Raw genomic sequence first — 19,789 nt, forward strand, 5'->3', positions numbered from 1 at the left:
AATTTGAGTTTTGCTTTTTGGAACTTTATGGAATTTTTTCCTAAATACTGCTGATTTGTGGTTGGCTCAATCTGCAAATACAGAACCATAGAACGCAGAAGTGGCAGGTAAGGAAGGCTGATTATATTAGTTGGGTGAACTTGAGCAATCAAATTTAATCTATTTCTGGTTTTTCAAATGAAAATTATAATCATACCTTAGGTACTTTATGAGGAATAAATAACAGTATGTATAAGATATACATAAAGTAGAAACTGATACAATAAATGTACACAATAAATGTTAACCCCCTTCTCCTGGTTATATTCTAACGATTTTGAGAACAAGCACAGCAAAGAATTTGAGAGCACAGCCTAGAGCCAGAACAGCATGGATGGATTCAAACCACAGCCTCGACTTCTGGTTGCAATATGACTACCGTATGTCTCTGTTTCGTTAAAATGAAGGTGAAAGTAGCAATATTCTACAGTTTGAGGATTAAATTTTTAAAACTCATGGTAAGTTTATAGTGTTAGTATAAATAATTTTTTAAAATCAGTATTATAATCACTCTTCAGCTGTGGTCACTGGAAAGAGCTTTACATTTAAATTGTTTTTCTTAAAATTCTAGCTGTGAGTTAATTTCTACACAGATGTAAATAATTCATCATGTGTTTTCAAGCATAAAATCCTAAAATATAAAAAAGAAATTCATCTTGTCATATATGAGGGCCTAGGAAACAACAAAAAAAGGGAAATATGACAAAATCTAGTGAAGAATTGATAGAGAAAAGTGATGTTTACTATTTTAAATATTAAACAAATATAAAAAATATTTAATATTTTGTGACTTTAATGTGATTAAGCTTACACCCTTATAAAATGAGCTTATAAATCTTCATGTCAATTACAGTTTATTGACAAACACAAAAAAGGCAGCATATACGGGTATATTAAATATATAAACAGCTTTAAGTAAATTATTAAATTTACGTTATACATCAGAATAAACTCTGCGACAGCCTTTAAAAATAAGATAGCAAGGTGGCTGAGTAGAAAGATGCTGAGCATACAAGCACAGGAAAATCAGAATTATTCACAGAACAACTATCAGTGAAACAGACTGGAACCTACCAGAAAAGATCTTTAACAACTGAAGATATAATGAAGATGGGCAGGAGGGGTGGAGTCATGGTACAGTCCAGACCATACCTTTGGTAGGTGAACCAGAAACAGAAGGCTAACTATAATTGCAGAAGTGAAGTGAAGTGAAATCGCTCAGTCGTGTTTGACTCTTTGCGACCCCATGGACAGTAGCCTGCACCAGGCTCCTCCGTCCATGGGATTCTCTAGGCAAGAGTACTGGAGTGGGTTGCCATAATGTAACTGCAGAAGTTCTCTCCAAAGGAGTCTGAGTCCCACACCAGGTTCCCAAACGTGGGTGTCCTCTGCTAGAAAAACCGAGCCCCTAGAATGTTTAACTTTGAAGACCAGTGGGGTTTCCTTTCAGGAGACCCAGAGAGTTGTAGGAAAAAGAAGACTTCAGTCTTAAAAAAGCACACATACTCTGAAAGACTTGGGACAGAAGCAGTAATTTGAAAGGAGCCAGAGTTAGATCTGCTTGCAGATTTTGGAGTTCTGGAGAGGCAGGGAGCAAAAGAAGTTCACCCTGGGGACAGAGACACTGGAACTAATAGGACTAATAGGTAGAATATGCTCTAAAATATACAGAATCAAGTTAAATCTCTGTCCAGCTGGCTTAATTGAGAACCATATTGATGAAGCATGCTTGACTTTATTAATCACTGTGTACAACAGTGATTCAAAAATTTTTATAGATTATAATCCATTTATAATTATTATAAAATATCAGCTGTATTTCCTGTTCTCTATATCTGTAAAATGGTTTCTTTTTTGTCATATTAACTACTTTGTTTTATATTTTAGATTCCATATCCAAGTGATAACATACAGTATTTGTTTTTCTCTAACTTTCACTTAAGCATAATACCCTCTAGGTTCATCCATGTTGTTGCAAATGGCAAATTTTCTTAAGCCTTTCTCCTACCCTACAGCTCCTGGGATTTCTACTCCAAAGCAAGGAAAACAGTTAGAAAATGGGGACTTGAGCTTGTCTACACACCAAAACACATTATACTATATTGTACCATCTTGTAAAACTCTCAAAGACATCTTGGTGAGGAAATGAATATGCTAGGGTTGAGCTGTCTCTGTTCTCCAGGACAGCTTAGTCCAGTAATAAGTCCATATGAATTTTCTCACCTTTAAAATGCCAAGTGATACTACTGACTTTGCAACTTATTGTGAAGGTTAAATGAAGTATTATATATAAACTCTAATTATGTGCAGAGCTACGGACCAATGAGAAGCATGCTCTCATATCTGACAAAATCACATAATGCCTTACTATAAGGTTGAAAATGAATCTGTGACTGTAATAAATGTGTGATGTACACTATAATGACCTATAAAGTTCAAAATATCCACATTTTGCCTGTATTTGTAATGACCTATATTATAGTATTAGCAAACTAATGATAAATGTTAATTCAAACTGCAAATTAAAAATATATGAATAGCATCACTGTTCTTGGTTTAAAAAAAAAGCTGTGTTAACTGGCTAATCTAATCTGATCAGAATTTTAACAAATCCAGTCATTTCAGATGACTAAACCCTCTGTGGTGATGTTTCATAAACAAAAACTTGAAATCATCAACTTAAAAATAAAAAGATTTAACAAAGTACTCTCAGCCAAATTAAAGCACTACTAATAGAAATCATTTTAATATTTTTACACAATTGAGAGTGGCAAGCTGCTGGGGGCAACTTTCTAAGTCACTCTGGGGTCTAAGTATATATCCAGTCTCATTTAAATCACGTACAACTATAGTACAAATAAAATGAACATTCATAAGGCAAGATATAATCCTAAACTACCAAAGAAAGAACAATGGGCAATACATTTTCTAACAAATAATGCATAAATACTTACACCAAAAAATACCTAGGAGTCTTATAATAGTAAGGTTGACTAAGATTTTTCTTTGTTAGAATATTATTTAAGGTTTTGTATTAGGCAGTAATGCTTGAAACTTTTTGGATAGCTTAAAAAAGGTCTTTTCTCATATGGTTAAAACAATAGTCTTCATACACTAAATTATAAATGGTATTTGGTTTGGGATCCAATCAATAAAAAGGTTCTACTTATTTTTAAGCAAAACAAAAATTTACTCATTTTTAAGGAAAACAAAATTCTGAGTATTTTCCTACAAAGCTTAACTTGAAAATTAAGGCAGTAATAAAAATTTGATAACTTCCTGCTGATGCAAAACAGGAAAACCCAAGCACTTTGACAAACCAAAATCATAGTCCCTTATTTATTTCCTTTTGAAGATATTTAGGATTAGCAGAAATAACTTGAAGGTACTTTTTTACAATCATACAATATTGAATTCTGTAAGTATTCTTTATGTTTAAATTTTAAAATTGCATAATTCTGCAGAATGTCACCATAAAAAGACTAGTAAATATAGAAATTGAAATCATTGACTAAGATTTACCAGAGTATATTTTTGATTAATTGGTTGATGCCTTCTCCCCTTTTTCCCATACCAGAGACGAGACATTTCCTTTCCAGGACAAATTAAGTTACACCATCTCCTAAGAACTGTTTTAAAAAGCATTCTTCCTCTGTCAAAGATCCATTTCCAGCACGAGAGCCCTACTACAGTGACAAAACAGTTTGCTGGAGACAACGATTTGATTGACAAGACAGAGAGCTAATCACTAAGTAGTATCCATTGCAAAGATAGTCCTGAGTGGAGACTGTTAAGCTGGGGAGGGAAGAGAGGATTTCCCATGTTTAAGTTTGGTTGCACCGTACCCAAATGTGCAAAGAAAGGACTCAAAGGTTTAAAGATACAGAGCATGTATTTCCAAACACCAGTACATTTAAGAAATACACTAAAAATACCTGTCATAAAAAAAAGTAATCAGTACAGTTTCCAGAGTCCCTTCCAAAGTACACAAATGATTTCAATTAACATTTTATTGTCTGGTCTACAGTCATAAAATCATTCCTTATTTATGTCTAAGAATCCTATAACATTTCATCTTACGTGTATTTTTAAGCATTAAAACATCCTTTGAGGACCCTTCAAACTTTCAGAGTGACTATCAAAATGAAGTCAATCTACTACAAATAAATCCTATACAAACATTCAGTGTGACCTGAAAATTCCTCTGAGTATTACACAGCCCATTTTTAAACTGCATTTCCTAATAGTTTCTTGAAAAAGTAATTATTATCTATTACGCCTAGGTATATACTTCACTAACAAGGGGTATCCTGAATGTAACTCAGTTTTTAAGATTAAATATTATTATGACTATAAACAAAAAATATCTAGATTACCTGACTTTTAACTAGAGGTAAATAATACACTGAATGTATTATAATGATACACTGAATATTTCTTCCATTTAAAATTAAACCTGCACTTCTCCCTTTATCTTGCTGTGTGTACACACAAAGCTGTGCACACAAGGCTGCCCTTCACACATACACAACCACTTTTCTAGTATAGGCACTGTACCATACCCACACCCCGACATCTCCTTTCTCCACATTCCAGGATGTGCATGCATAGGACACAGTACACCTCTGATGAACATCCACCCTGCCACTCACACCAGCCACCCCTATATCTCCCCAACCAACTCTACATCACACTTACCCTAAGATCTCTCTCCCACAATCCCTCATAGACACACTGTAACCATCTCTACACCAGCTGTACAATACAGAGTCCTCTTACAAATACAGTGAACTGTGGTCACCAACCCCCATCCCTGCACAGCCTCACACATAAAACAAACATTAAATAATTTGGTGGTAGTGGGATGCTATTTTGAAAACCTATCATTACTTCCAGTTAGAATTTCTATAACTAAAAATATGCCAAAAGATGGTTTAAATGAGATTTTTAAATATATATACACACACACACCATACATCAGTTCAGTTCAGTCGCTCAGTCGTGTCCGACTCTTTGCAACCCCATGGACCGCAGCATGCCAGGCCTCGCTGTCCATCACCAACATCCAGAGTTTACTTGAACTCACGTCCATTGAGTCGGTGATGCCATCCAACCATCTTTCCCAGCATCAGGGTCTTTTCAAATGAGCCAGTTCTTCGCATCAGGTGGCCAAAGTATTGGAGTTTCAGCTTCAACATCAATCCTTCCAATGAACACCCAGGGCTGATCTCCTTCAGAATGGACTGGTTGGATCTCCTTGCAGTCCAAGGGACTCTCAAGAGCCTTCTCCAACACCACAGTTCAAAAGCATCAATTCTTCGGTGCTCAGCTTTCTTTATAGTCCAATACATCCATACATGACTACTGGAAAAACCATAGCTTTAACTAGACAGACCTTCGTTGGCAAAGTAACGTCTCTGCTTTTTAATATGCTGTCTAGTTGGTTAAAATACACATATATATATAACATATATATATACACACCATGCACAGGATAGCCTATTTTGTCTTAGTATATATCCTCATACCTTCTTCCTAATACAGCTTTGATTTTGTTAAGGTATCTTTCAGCCATGTGTTTCTGAGAAAACTGGCTTCATGTTGAGACAGGATCGGCTCTTAAAAATCTAAACCAGTGGCTCCAAAATTTTAACTATGTCAGAATCACTTGGAACATTTGTTAAAACAGAAAACTGGGCTCCAAAACCAGTTTCTGATAAGTAGACTGCAGTGGAGCCTGAGAATGGACTTTTTAATTTTTTGGTGTGCCATAGCTTGTGGGACTTTAGCTCCCCCTACCAAGGACTGAACCTGGGTCCTCAGCAGGGAGAGCACAGAATCCCAACCACTGGACCACCAGTGAATTTCCTTAACTTTTTAAACAATTCCTAGATACTACTGCTGCTGCTGGTCTGGGGACTATACTTTTAAAAACAATTAAACCACAATGAACTATCATGTCACACCAGTTAGAACGGCTATTATCAAAAAAAACAAGATATAAGAAACATGGAGAAAATATGGAGAAAAGGGAGACCCTTGTGCACTATTGGTGGGATTCGATTGTATCGATAAACTGGTGTAGCTACCATGAAAAACAGTATATGGAGGTTCTTAAAAAAATTAAAAATAGAACTATTATATGATCCAGCAATTCCACTCCTGGTTATTTATCTGAAGAATGAAAACTAATTTTTAAAAAAGATGTATGTACCACCATAATCACTGCAGCATTATTTACAATAACTAAGATAAGGAAAAAGATATGGGAAAGATTAAAGGCAAGAGGAGAAGTGGGTGGCAGAGGATGAGATGGCATCCATGATTCCATGGACAAGAGTTTGAGCAAACTCCAGGAGATTGTGGAGGACAGAGCCGCCTGGCATGCTGCAGGTCATGGGGTCCTGAAGAGTCAACTTAGTGACTGAACAACAAAGATATGGAAACAACCTAAGTGTCCATCAGTGAATGGATAAAGAAAATGTGGGACACATATGCAGTGGAATACTACTTAGCCAAAATAAAGATTGAAATCTCGTCATTTGAGACAGTATTGGCTGGACCTTGAGTTCATTAGCTAAGTGAAACCTTCAGATAAATACCATACGACTTCATGTATATGTGGAATTTAAAACAACAAAGAATGAAATTCATAGATACAAGAGAACAGACTGGTGGTTGCCACTGGGGGGATGCTGGGGTGGGCAAAATCAATGAAGGGGGCCAAATTATAAAATATAAATAGGTCATAAGAACTGTACAGTCAACATGGAGACTATGTTTAATACTGCAACACATATTTGAAAGTTGCTGAGAGTAGATGACACCACCCTTATGGCAGGAAGTGAAGAAGAACTAAAGAGCCTCTTGATGAAAGTGAAAGAAGAGAGTGAAAAAGTTGGCTTAAAGCTCAACATTCAGAAAACTAAGATCATGGCATCCTGTCCCATCACTTCATGGCAGATAGATGGGGAAACAGGGGAAACAGTGGCTGACTTTATTCTTCTGGGCTCCAAAATCACTGCAGATGGTGATTGCAGCTATGAAATTAAAAGATGCTTACTCCTTGGAAGGAAAGTTATGACCAACCTAGATAGCATATTCAAAAGCAGAGACGTTACTTTGTCAACAAAAGTCCGTCTAGTCAAGGCTATGGTTTTTCCAGTGGTCATGTATGGATGTGAGAGTTGGACTATAAAGAAGGCTGAGCACTGAAGAACTGATGCTTTTGAACTGTGGTGTTGGAGAAGACTTTTGAGAGTCCCTTGGACTGCAAGGAGATCCAACCAGTCCATTCTGAAGGAGATCAGTCCTGGGTGTTCATTGGAAGGACTGATGTTGAAGTTGAAACTCCAATACTTTGGCCACCTGATGCAAAGAACTGACTCATCTGAAAAGGCCTTGATGCTGGGAAAGATTGAGGGCAGGAGAAGAAGGGGATGACAGAGGTCGAGATGGTTGGATGGCATCACCGATCGATGGACATGGGTTTGGGTAGACTCTGGGAGTTGGTGACAGACAGGGAGGGCTGGCGTGCTGTGGTTCTTGGGGTTGCAAAGAGTCGGACATGACTGAGCAACTGAACTGAACTGAAGAGAGTAGATTTTAAAAATATTTTATCACAAAATTTTAAGTATGTATTGTCTTAACTAGATTTACTGTGGGGACCATTTCATAATATGTGCAAATGTGAAGTCATAATGTGATACACCTGAAACTAATAAGTTATATATCATTTACACCTCAATTAAAAACGAAAAATCAACTGGTCTAAGCTATTTTAAGTGTGATTTTTTGTTTCTTGAAGCCAAATGCTTCGTAATTAATGAATGTAATATCTACCTAGCATACATAAAATGAGCTCAGTAAATCTCCTTTCTATCCCTTCTTTTTTCATAATACTCAGAAAACGTAATGTCAGGTCATTTAAATTTGGCTAGATACCCCAGAGCTTGAAAGAGGTATCAATTTAGCATTACAAAAGTAAAATGACAGACTATAAAAATGAAGCACTTTTAAAAAACATATTTTAATTTTTAAAATCATAAAACAGTCATTCATTATTCATCCCTTCTCACAATATAAATTAAGTAACATTTTGGATTTAATGGAAATTTTATAGCCTACAGCTTTTGGCTACCAACTGAGGACAAATATTAATAAAGAAAGCAAAGCATTGTTCAAAACTTTACAGATATTTAACATCCACAGCTAATATTAGTAATAGTCAAAACAGACCATAATTATTCTCGCATGCTAAATGCTAATATGAAAACATTTAATAGCCTAGAACCAGAGACCTACTCTACAGCACAGTACCAAACATATACTTCAAAATTTGCTAAGAAGGTTAATTTTAAGTGTTCTTATTACAAAATAATAAGGGATGAGAAACTTCTGGAGATGGCCAATGTTTATGGCAAAGGTTGTGGTGATGCCTACATGGGTATATTTGTTGTTGTTCAGTTGCTCAGTCATGTCCGACTCTTTGCAACCCCATAAACTGCAGCATGCCAGGCTTCCCTGTCCTTCACCATCTTCTGGAGTTTGCCCAGACTCATGTCCACTGAATGGGGGATGCCATCCAACCATCTAGTGCTCTGTCACTTCCTTCTCTTGCCCTCCATCTTTCCCAGCATCAGGGTCTTTTCCAATGAGTCTGTTCTTTGCATCAGGTGGCCAAAGTATTGGAGTTTCAGCTTCAGCATCAGCCTTTCCAATGAATATTCAGGACTGACTTCCTGAAGGATTGACTGGTTTGATCTCCTCGCAGTCCAAGGGACTCTCAAGTCTTCTTCAGCACCACAGTTCAAAAGCATCAATCCTTCTATGCTCAGCCTTCTTCACCGTCTAACTCTCACATCCATACATGACTACTGGAAAAACTATAGAGCTATGACTAGACAGACCTTTGTTGGCAAAGTGATGTCTCTGCTTTTTAATATGCTGTCTAAAAGTGAAAGAGAAGTCACTCAGTTGTGTCCGACTCTTTGACTCCATGGACTGTAGCCTACTAGGCTCCTCCGTCCATGGGATTCTCCAGGTAAGAATACTGGAGTGGGTTGCCATTTCCTTCACCAGGAAATCTTCCCAACCCAGAGATTGAACCCGGGTCTCCCACATTGTAGACAGATGCTTTACCCTCTGAGCCACCAGGGAAGTCACTCTAGGTTTGTCGTACCTTTTTTTCCAAGGAGCAAGTGTCTTTTAATTTTTTGGCTGCAATCACTGTCCACAGTGATTTTGGAGTTTAAGAAAAGAAAATCTATTACTGTTTTCACTTTTCCCCCGTCTATTTGCAGTAAGTGATAGGATTGGATACCATGATCTTAGTTTTTTGAATGTTGAGTTTTGAGTCAGCTTTTCACTCTCCTCTTTCACCTTCATCAACAGGCTCTTTAGTTTCTCGTCACTTTCTGCCATAAGGGTGATGTCATCTGCCTATCTGAGGTTATTGATATTTCTCCTAGCAATCTTGATTCCAGCTTATGCTTCATCCAGTCCGGCATTTCACATGCTGCACTCTGCATATAAGTTACAGAAGCAGGGTGGCTATATAGCCTTAACATACTCCTTTCCCAATTTTGAACTAATTAGTTGTTCCATGTCAGGTTCTAAATGCTCCTTAGGGCTTTCCTCATAGCTCAGTTCGTAAACAATCTGTCTGCATTGCAGGAGACTCCAGTTCAATTCCTGGGTCAGGAAAATCCACTGGAGAAGGGATAGGCTACCCACTCCAGTATTCTTGGGCTTCCCTTGTGGTGCAGCTGGTAAAGAATTCGCCTGCAATGTGGGAGATCTGGGTTCAATCCCTAGTTTGGGACGATCCCCTGGAGAAGGGAAAGGCTACCCACTAAAGTATTCTGGCCTAGAGAACTCCATGGACTGTGTAGTCCATGGGGTCCCAAAGAGTCGGACATAACCGAGCCACTTTCACTCTTTTCTTGATCTGTGTACAGGTTTCTCAGGAGGCAGGTAAGGTGGCCTGGTATTCCCATCTCTTTAAGAATTTTCCAGTTTGTTGATCCACAAGTCAAAGGCTTTGGTGTAGTCAATGAAGCAGAGTAGATGCTTTTCTTATGATCCAACAGATGTTGGCAATTTGCTCTGGTTCGTTTGCCTTTTCTAAATCCAGCTTGTACTACTGGAAGTTCTCAGTTTATGTACTGTTGAAGTCTAGCTTGAAAGATTTTGAGCATAATCTTGCTGCCATGTTAAGAGTCCAATTGTACAGTAATTTGAATATTCTTTGGTGATGCCTTTCTTTGGGATTGGAATGAACGGACCTTTTCAGTCTGTGGCCACTGCTGAGTTTTCCAAATCTGCTGGCATAATGAGTACAGCACTTTAATAGCTTCATCTTTTAAGACTTGAAATAGTTCAGCTGGAATTCTATCACCTCCACTAGCTTTGTTCATAGTAATGCTTCATAACACCCACTTGACTTCATACTCTAGAAGTCTAGCTCTAGGTGAGTGACCACACCATCATGGTTATCAAGGTCATAAGGACCTTTCTGTATAGTTCTGTGTGTTCTTGCCATCTCTTCATCATCTTTTCTGTTTCTGATAGATTCTTGCTGTTTCTGTCCTTTATTATGCCCATCTTTGCATGAAATGTTCCCTTGGTATTTCCAATTTTCTTGGAGAGATCCTCTAGTCTTTTCCTTTCCATTGTTTTCCTCTATTTCTTTGCATTGTTCACTTAAGGCTGTCTTCTCTCTCCCTGCTATTCTCTGGAACTCTGTATTTAGGTATCTTCCCCTTTATCCTTTTCCTTTCACTTCTCTTCTTTTCTCAGCTATTTATAATGTCTCCTCAGAAAACCACTATTCTTGCATTTCTTTTCCTTGGGGATGGTTTTGGTCGACTTCTCCTGTACAATGTTATGAACCTCCGTTGATAGTTCTTCAGGCACTGTCTAGCAGATCTAATCCTTTGAATCTATGTCACCCTCACTGTATAATCGTTATGTGATCTGCTTTAGGTCATACCTGAAAGGTCTAGTGGTTTTCCCTACTTTCTTCAATTTAAGCCTGAATTTTGCATGGATATATATTTGTCTCCAAACTCAAGTTGCATATATTAAATATGAAGTTTTTTATATATCAATTATACCTCAATAAAGAGGTCTAAAAATAATCAATATGGAAATATTACACAAGACAATTTGTGTTAATTCATGTTTCTAATGTTTTGATTTACAAAAGTTTCAGATTTACCGAATTTCTTTTGGCGTTATGATCTGTAATCCTATGTGATTCAATTTGTTTACAAAAGTATATTCATTTTTAATTGCTTTTATGTGAGAAATGTGACCTGTTTAGTGACTCAGAGATAGAGACTACTTTTATTTTGAACAAAATCAATTCTGTATGGATTTTGCTGACTAGGCTGAGAAGAGATCAGGATTTCTGCTTTGTTTTACATATTGACTCAGTTTTAATTTTGGCACTACTTGCTACTTTAATTAAAAACACAGACACAGACACACACACAAACCATGTCTTTAAGAAAATGAATACCAGAATACTCATTACCTGGTAGTTTAAGAAGTAAAACACTAACTATTCCTGAAACTGTTGGTTCTTAAAGTTGCAGCAATATGAAACTGTTAAGACTTCTCTGAGAAATATAATAATACACCATAGCAATAACTTAATGACAAATAAGAAAACAGAACTGATTCCACATGGTAATTATCACATCCAGGTGGAAAACCAAATCACTGAAGATATGATAAATTTTACAGTCTAAATTGCTAAGGTTAAGTTAACTATTTTAAAGCGTTTATAAAATTAAACAATAAAATTAATGTCAAAATGGGAAAATCCTATAAATGATTTACAAAATTACATCAGAAAGCAAATTCTAAAATATTTGGCATAATTACAAAACCAGTGTACAGGTTTATTTAATAAGTACCCAATAAATTTACATCTATGCATATGTGCTAAGTCGCATCAGTCGTGTTCGACTCTGCGACCCTATGGACCATGGCCCACCAGGCTCCTCTGTCCATGGGATTCTCCAGGCAAGAATACTGGAGTGGGTTGCCACACCCTGCTCCAGGGGATCTTCCCGACCCAGGGACTGAACCCACATCTCTTGTGTCTCCTGCACTGGCAAGAAGGTTCTTTACCATGAGTGCCACCTTTATATTTTCACTTAAAATGAAAGCTTGGATCATTTTGAGAAAATGTGAGTAATGTCAAGCACATAAAAGTGGAGAAGTCATATCAGAAACCAAAAACTCAATGTTAAGATATTTTTGTCAATACTTAGGCAAGTGTGAGAAGTGAAGAGTAAATGGAATAATTTTCTTCACTACTGTAGCATCACTTTTATTTCATGATCAGGAATTTTAAAAGGTTTTTTATGTATATCAGATGAATTAAGATAATGCAAAATTCACATGAATCTTAAAAATAAAACAGGCTTTGGGATTTCTGTGGTGGCCCAGTGGCTAAAACTCTCCACTCCCAATGCAGGGGGCCCAGGTTCCATCCCTGGTCAGAGAACTATATGCCACATGCTGGGATGCTGACTCAAACAGCAAATTGTAAAAATATACACATATTATGTGTATTTTAAACATTTTTATCACCTGTAAAGAAATGTGAAGAACTGTAGAAAAGGATTATAAATGAAATAAGTTGATAAAGCTGAGTGGTACATGCAAATTCACTATACTGTTTATCTCTGTATTTATGTATTAATCAAATAAAAGCACAATCATCAGCAAATAGTAGGAGGTCAACAGGTATCTTTCCCCACCTTCACCTCAGGATCTTCCTTACATTGTTGAAATGCCATTAGTGTGTTTTCAATGAAAATTCATAAAAACAATCCCCATGATAAAGGAATATTTCTCACAAAATTGCAAAAGCCCACATAACACATTTTCCTCAGTACACATGCTTTACTGATTTCTGGAACTGAGTACCGGAGAAAAACAGAGAAGACTACCAATTGTAGAAATTGTTCTGCTTCAGCTGCAAGATAGGGCTACTGAACTGCCAACAGCAGAAGAATTTATTCTTAAGATACTCAGGACAGTATGGTTAAAAAAGGAAACAATGGTGAGGTAAGCTGATGTTTTATGGTAACTATATTTATAGTAACGACTAAATTTGAATAAAGTATACATAATAAATAACATCAATCCAACACACACCTTGAGTTACACATGTAGTATTTCTCAGATTTTTTTCTCCAAGTATTCAGAAATCTTAGTTCTGAAGTATCATCAAGGGTTCTTACTGCTAACAATCTTAAAATGCAGCTATCTTTTCTCTTCGCTAGCAAAGGTAGGTTTCTGCGGCCCTCACCTCTTTCTGGAATTCACTGTACAAAGTTCTAATGTTGCTCTCTTTTCTTCCTTCCTTTTTTCATCATATCTAATTCTCAAATTCCAGCCCTTTCTATCTTCAGTAGGAGTGACCTTTCATTGGCACATTTGGGAACTTAAATTGTTTCAGATTTATAAAATTTTTCTTGTTACAAAGATGCACATTTTATTAATTTGGGGTGCTACAGTTAATGTCCTTTTAGGGTAGTGATGAAGACAGTGTCAGATCAAAGAAGAGTTATTAAAGTCAAACAGACGTACCAGTGAAAATAATCTTGGTAGAGGATTTTTTAAAAAGATAATAAAGAACAATATTTAAATATTAATATCTGATAAGTATAACATTATCATATTACACAGAAAAATTTTGTTGTTACTAATGTGCACGGGAAGGAAGAACAAAGATAAACGTATTAAACTTACAAAGGTATATTTCTTTAAACTCACTAAAAGAAATAATTTTCTAACAGAACTGTCCTAAACTGAAAAGCACTGCCCTTTGAGGCAGTAAGTTCCCCAGCACTAAATATGCTAAAGTAGAATCAAGAATAATGTAAAATGAGAAAGGCTGAACTGTCAGTTAATTTCAACTCTAAGAGTCTATGGCTTTATGATAAAATATTTACTACAAGTGACATAAGAACTTATTTTAGACCAATTGTTAACAAGTACAAGTTATATTTATTATTTATTTTAATTTATGTCCAATTTATTCACTAATGCTGTAAGTATTTACAAAGGGTTAATTATATGACTGCACTGTTCATAGCTCAGCAGATAGAGCAGTGTATGATACCCATAAAACCCTGCCCTCATGGTACTTACATAGGTAGGGGGAAGGGAAGGGGGAATAGGAAGGGAGAACAGAAAAGAAGTTGAGAAGGTAAGTTTATCATAGGCAAATGTTCCCCAATGTACAAATTTTGTATCAGCATGAAATAAATACATAACAAATTCATCTTAAATTCTAAGTCACCTATTCTCTACACCTAAGTAGAGATTTTGAGTTTTTCTCATTTTATGTATGTTCTCTAGTCAAATTTCCTTTTTAAAAATGATCTTTATTTAGAGGATAATTGCTTTACAATGTCATGTTAGTTTCTGTCATACAAAACTGGGGATCAGCCACAAGTATACATATAACCCCTCTCTCCTAAACTTCCCTCCCGCCCCTGTAATTTGTCAGAGACGACTGGGTTGAGCTCCCTGTGTTATACAGCAACTTCCCACTAGCTATCTAATTTGCACATGACAGTGTATATATGCAATGTTACTCTCTCCATTTGCCCCACCCTTTCCTTCCCCTGCTGTGTCCACAAGTCGGTTCTCCACGCCTGCATCTCTACTCCTGCCCTGCAAGTAGGCAAGTAGGTTCATCAGTACCATTTTTCTAGAATCTATATGTATGCATTAATATGTAACATTTTGTTTTTCTCTTACTTACTTCACTCTGTATAACAGGCTCGAGGTTCATCCACCTCAAATTCCCTTTTAAAAAACATACTTTAAACATTTAAAATACTTTTTATGTTCTCTTACATTTGCTCAAACCCATAGAATGTACAGCACCAAGAGTGAACTCTAAGGTAAAGAACAGACTTTTGATGGGAAAAAAAACCACCCAGCTTTTTATGTACTTAGTAGCTATCAGGCACTAGACCAATACTATACAAGAGAAATACAATGCAAGACATACGCAATTATAAATTTTCTAGTGGCCACATTAAAAAAAAAGTTAAATCAATTTTAATATATTTTATTAATCCAATATAACCAAAACATCATTTCAACATAATCGATGGAAGAATTAATGATATCTTACATTTTTTTTCTTTCAGTTCTGAACCTTAAAAAACCAGCATATTTTTTATATTTACAGATTATCTCTATTTGGACTAGCCATATTTCCTTGCTCAACAGCTATGTATAAGCGGTGAGGGGCTATTGCATTTATAGGAATTAGCATAGTTAACTACATCTCAATGGAGATACCAGATTTTCACAGGAAATACCTGATCTTATTTATGAGATCATATTGACACTTTATGAAATTTATAGCTTAAAAGAATTCATATATCTAAGTTGTTCAAAACATATCTAAAAGTCATTCAATAATGAATCAAGTATTGGTTTTTATGTTTAATCAAAATTGAACAATTAAAAATTCAGTTCCTTAGTTGCATTAGCCACATTTCAAGTATTCAACAGCCACATGTCACCTAGTGGCCACTCTATTAGACAGTGCAGCAAAATGTTTCTAGATAACACAGCAGAAAGTTTCTAAAATTTAATTTTTTATCAATTTTTTATCATCTTTTTATTTGAATCAATTCTAGTTGAAAACAGGTGAGAAAACTTTTTCCATAGAAATTATAATCTGCAGAATTGTCCATAAGAATTAAGATGGTCCCTTTTAAATAAAAAGTTAATACTCAAAAAATTAGTACTAAAGTCTTTATTTTCAAAATTAAGTGTTTCAATCTCAAAAGAGAGAAAACTGTCAATTCTCTGACTTGACTGAAAATACTGCCATCTACCTTGCCACCCAAGTTAGTACCTCACCATCATCTGTCACTATATCCTGTTTTATTAGCTGCTGCTGCTGCTGCTAAGTCGCTTCAGTCATGTCCAACTCTGCGACCCCATAGACGGCAGCCCACCGGGCTCCCTGTCCCTGGGATTCTCCAGGCAAGAATACTGGAGTGGGGTGCCATTAGCTAGGTAATACCTTTTAAAAAACTATTTTATCCCTTTCCATTCTACCTTTGTTTGTTACTGCTTTAGTATAGGTTTACATCCTTGATCACCTGGGCTATTTTAAAAGTCTTCTAAATCTAAATTGTAAATACACAGGGATTGTTTTGCATGTGCCAACACCCAAGTAAATCACCACCCAGAATAAAATACAGACCACCTCCAGTACTCTATAAAGTTCCCTCCTGAGCCTAGACAACCCCTAAACTCCCAGAAACAGGTAGTCTGGTGGACTTCTGACTAGTTTTGCCCTTTTGAATTTTATGTAAATGGAATTATACAATATATAGTCTTTCATGTCTGGCTTGGCTTCTTTTATTCTGTGAGACTCATCCACATTGTTGTATCAACAGAACCTTTTTGTTGCTTCATTATTTGGAATTTTATAAATATTCCATTTTTTTTTTATTCAATAACCTGCAGACAGACATTCAGGTTGTTTCCAGTTCATGGCTATTGTGAAAGCTGGTAGGGAGATTAATAATATTGGTCTAAATATTAAAAATAACTCAAAATAAATGCTCAATATATGTTAACTCTTTTCCTCCATTATATCATAGTCACAATACAAACTGATTCTGAATATACTACATGGCACGGATTGAGGCACATACAAAATCAGGTGTGCATTTTAAACAAAAGACATGTCATGTATACCTTTAATCATTATACATGTTAAATACATCTACACCACATTCATCACACAAACAATCACAAACAACACCAGATGGATAACAAAATTTGATTCAGTTTATTATCACATTTTAGCATCTGCTCTGTATTTTCTAATGCATGAAGAGGTGAATCCAGAGAACCATAACAAAAGAAAGACCAGATACGTCACTCTATCAATCCCACATGACAAAGCATGTAAAATCATAATACACAATTTTAAAAGATAGATCTAAGAGGGGTTAAAAAAAAGTTGTTTAGTGTCAATTTGACCATTTATGCAAGCTCAGTAAATTTGAGCAGAGCATAAAACTTTCATTACTTTGTAAAATTAGCATCAGCTTATTTTCTTTGCATGTTGCTGAACTGATGTCAAGATAATGCTTGGATATGAGCTTAGAAGGAGTGCTAATTTGCATGAATGTGTTAAATAACTGCTAGGCCTCCTCCATGCAGGAGATAACATTAAAGTGAATTAGATCTACAATAAATGTTTTATGAAAATTAGTATAACAGTAATTATTCCTAAAGTTTACTCAATAAAAGGGATTTTACTGATGACAGGTTGCTTCTCTAACATTTTAAAGCAAAAGGGAAATGACAAAAAGGAATAAACCAAAGTTACTAATCAGATTTATTCAATAAATACATATATACAAGGACAGTGAACCTTTAAAATATTACTCGTTTAAAGATCACTTCAACTTTGCCAACTCTAAAACTATAAATTCATAAAAAGAAAAAAGACAAATGAAAGCTTCACATTTTCCCCCTTACCTCCCATTCTCTAGCTGCTGCTTCATTAGTAGAATCCTCATTTGTTTCAGAGTCTTCAATCTTTTTTACTACTATAAATCCAGGTTCTTTGGTATATTCACCAGTATCTTCTGCATATGTTTCTGGACTCCACTGAATGAAGAAGGCATACAAGTGGTCTGTCCTGTTAGAATGAGTGATTATGAATTAATAGATCTGCTATTCTGAGTTGTTAGCAAGAATTTAAAAATTATTTTTGTTAAACCGCTTCACAAAACTTGAAGACTTAAAATATACAAAATATTACATACACTATTCTTTATTTAAAAATAAAACAAAGCCCACTACCAGGAAGACATTAACTTAAAATTTTGGGGCTGTGTTCTGTCCAGCTCCTAACTGCATTAGGATTTTCTTCAGCCTGGTTTTGAGTAGCTCAGATGCTCTTCATGGCAACATTTCTTTTCATGAAGGAAACTTGACAATGGGAAGGAAAACCAAACTCACCATTTTAACCTCAATCACACAATGATCTAATTATCTAAAATACAACTAATAACTTACTTTAATTACCTATTTTGAAACCTGACCACTATACAGGTTTTTCCCAAGTTAATAGAAATTTAATATATTTAACTTTTATGTCCCTTCTTTCAGTTTTGTTTACTAAAGCCTGTGAGTGAGTGAAGTCGCTCAGTTGTGTCCAACTCTTTGCGACCCCATGAACTGTAGCCCACCAGGCTCCTCCATCCATGGGATTTTCCAGGCAAGAACACTGGAGTGGGTTGCCATTTCCTTCTCCAGGAGATCTTCCCGACCCAGGGATTGAACCCAGGTCTCCTGCATTGTAGGCAGACGCTTTACCGTCTGAGCCACCAGGGAAGTCCTGCTAAACCCTAAATCCCTGAAATAAAAATTATCTGAAGGGTAAGACGCACATTTCAAACATCTATGCTTTGTTGGCTTTAATTGGTATGGATAACTGAAAAGTGATTATAAAACTCTCTACTTAGCCATTAAAAAGAATACATTTGAATCAGTTCTAATGAGGTGGGTGAAACTGGAGCCTATTATACAGAGTGAAGGAAGCCAGAAAGAAAAACACTAATACAGTATACTAATGCATATATATGGAATTTAGACAGATGGTAATGATAACCCTGTATGCGAGACAGTAAAAGAGACACAGATGTACAGAACAGTCTTTCGGACTCTGTGGGAGAGGGCGAGGGTGGGCTGATTTGGGAGAATGCATTAAAACATGTATAGTATCGTATGTGAAATGAATCACCAGTTCAGGTTTGATGCAGGATACAGGATGCTTGGGGCTGGTGCACTGGGATGACCCAGAGGGATGGTATGGAGATGCAACTGGGAGGGGGGTTCAGGATGGGGAACACGTGTACACCCATGGCAGATTCATGTTGATGTATGGCAAAACCAATATACTATTGTAAAGTAATTAGCCTCCAATTAAAATAAATAAATTTATATTTAAAAAAACCTCTCTACTAACATATAGCAATCAATAACCACGGTCCTGGACATTGTTTTCAATAAATTTTTAATAGTGTCATTTGTTATGTGGCAACTAATGCTTGAAAAAGGTGTTAAGTATCATCTTCCAGATAATTTGTCTCTATGAAGCAACTTTTTCATAAAATCCTGAAATACAATAACTTCGAAATTCTAATAAAACTAATTTTCAATGAATATTAGTGAAGGTGCAAGGACAATATTAAAATGGAAAATTCCATTCAAAAATTAAAACAAAGCCAACACTAAGGAGAAAAATAAATCCTTATGTTGTTTTTAACTAAAGATATAATAGGGTTGAATATCTCATTGTAATCATCTTGGTATCACTGGCAGATCAGAGTATCTGGCTCTTTGCCTTTCATGTACTCATGAATTATGCAAATCACAGCATATTTTTAAATTATTTTAATCACATTTTGTTGAACGCACAGATTGTACTGTATATTTAGGTCAGGGGGGAGAGAAAAGAATTTTATTATTATATTCTTGAAAGGAAGTCTTCAGAGGGACATATAAAGCCTTTCCAAGAGGTACACAGACATTTAAGATAGATCTAAGGGAATCAATCTCTTTCTCTTCCGTTTCCATATGGTAGTCTTCACTCATACTCATCTTCTTGAGAACAGCGTGGTTAAGATATCTTGCAGATTGTTTCTTCTCTGCTTTCACTAAAGTACCA

General features: G+C 35.9%; 1 protein-coding gene across 1 annotated transcript in view; it reads right to left on the reverse strand.

The window, feature by feature from the left end:
- OXR1 (oxidation resistance 1) overlaps positions 1-19,789 on the reverse strand; it is a 428,227-nt gene that overhangs the window by 16,829 nt on the left and 391,609 nt on the right. Inside the window, exon 10 of the mRNA XM_052651566.1 lies at positions 17,593-17,755. Within this exon, the coding sequence (XP_052507526.1) occupies positions 17,593-17,755 (163 nt within the window). The remainder of the gene's footprint in view (positions 1-17,592; positions 17,756-19,789) is intronic.

The sequence above is a fragment of the Budorcas taxicolor genome, chromosome 14 (assembly GCF_023091745.1).
Source record: "Budorcas taxicolor isolate Tak-1 chromosome 14, Takin1.1, whole genome shotgun sequence".
NCBI classification, from domain to species: domain Eukaryota; kingdom Metazoa; phylum Chordata; class Mammalia; order Artiodactyla; family Bovidae; genus Budorcas; species Budorcas taxicolor.